At 63.9% G+C, this 509-nt stretch overlaps 1 protein-coding gene across 1 annotated transcript in view; it reads left to right on the top strand.

The window, feature by feature from the left end:
• The window catches only part of LOC119588156 (inactive pancreatic lipase-related protein 1-like), a 5,101-nt gene that overhangs the window by 1,445 nt on the left and 3,147 nt on the right, over positions 1–509 (top strand). Inside the window, exon 4 of the mRNA XM_037936861.1 lies at positions 61–214. Within this exon, the coding sequence (XP_037792789.1) occupies positions 61–214 (154 nt within the window). The remainder of the gene's footprint in view (positions 1–60; positions 215–509) is intronic.

The following is a 509-nucleotide window of genomic DNA, read 5'->3' on the forward strand; positions in this document are numbered from 1 at the left end:
GCCATTCCCCCTTAAAAAAGCGTCCACATCCCTAAACATCCCGACCCCGACTCCGAACAGGTCGGCAGCTTCACGGCGTCCATGCTCGACTGGCTCCACGCGGAAGCCAGCCTCGACGTCTCGACCGTCCACCTCGTCGGCCACTCCCTCGGCGCCCACGTTTCCGGAAGCGTCGGGCGCCACCTCGCGTCTGCCAGGCTGCCGAGGATCACAGGTGAGCTGGGGGGGGGGGGAAGGGAGTGGGTATGTGGAAGGGAGGGGGAGTAGAGGGGTGGGAGGGAGGAGGGGGGAGGAGAGCTGGGGGGAAGGGGGTGGGTATGTGGAAGGGAGGGGGAGGGGAGGAAGGGAGAAGGGGGATGGAGGAGGAGAAAGGAAGAAGGGATAAGGGGGAAGAGAAGAAGGGGGATGGGAAAAAGGGTGAAGGGATGGGTAGGAGGGAGATGGAATGGGTAGGAGGATGGGTGGAATGGAGGAAGGCTGGGAATGAGAAGGGGAGAGGAGGCGGATGG

This window comes from Penaeus monodon, chromosome 23 (assembly GCF_015228065.2).
Source record: "Penaeus monodon isolate SGIC_2016 chromosome 23, NSTDA_Pmon_1, whole genome shotgun sequence".
NCBI classification, from domain to species: Eukaryota; Metazoa; Arthropoda; class Malacostraca; order Decapoda; family Penaeidae; genus Penaeus; species Penaeus monodon.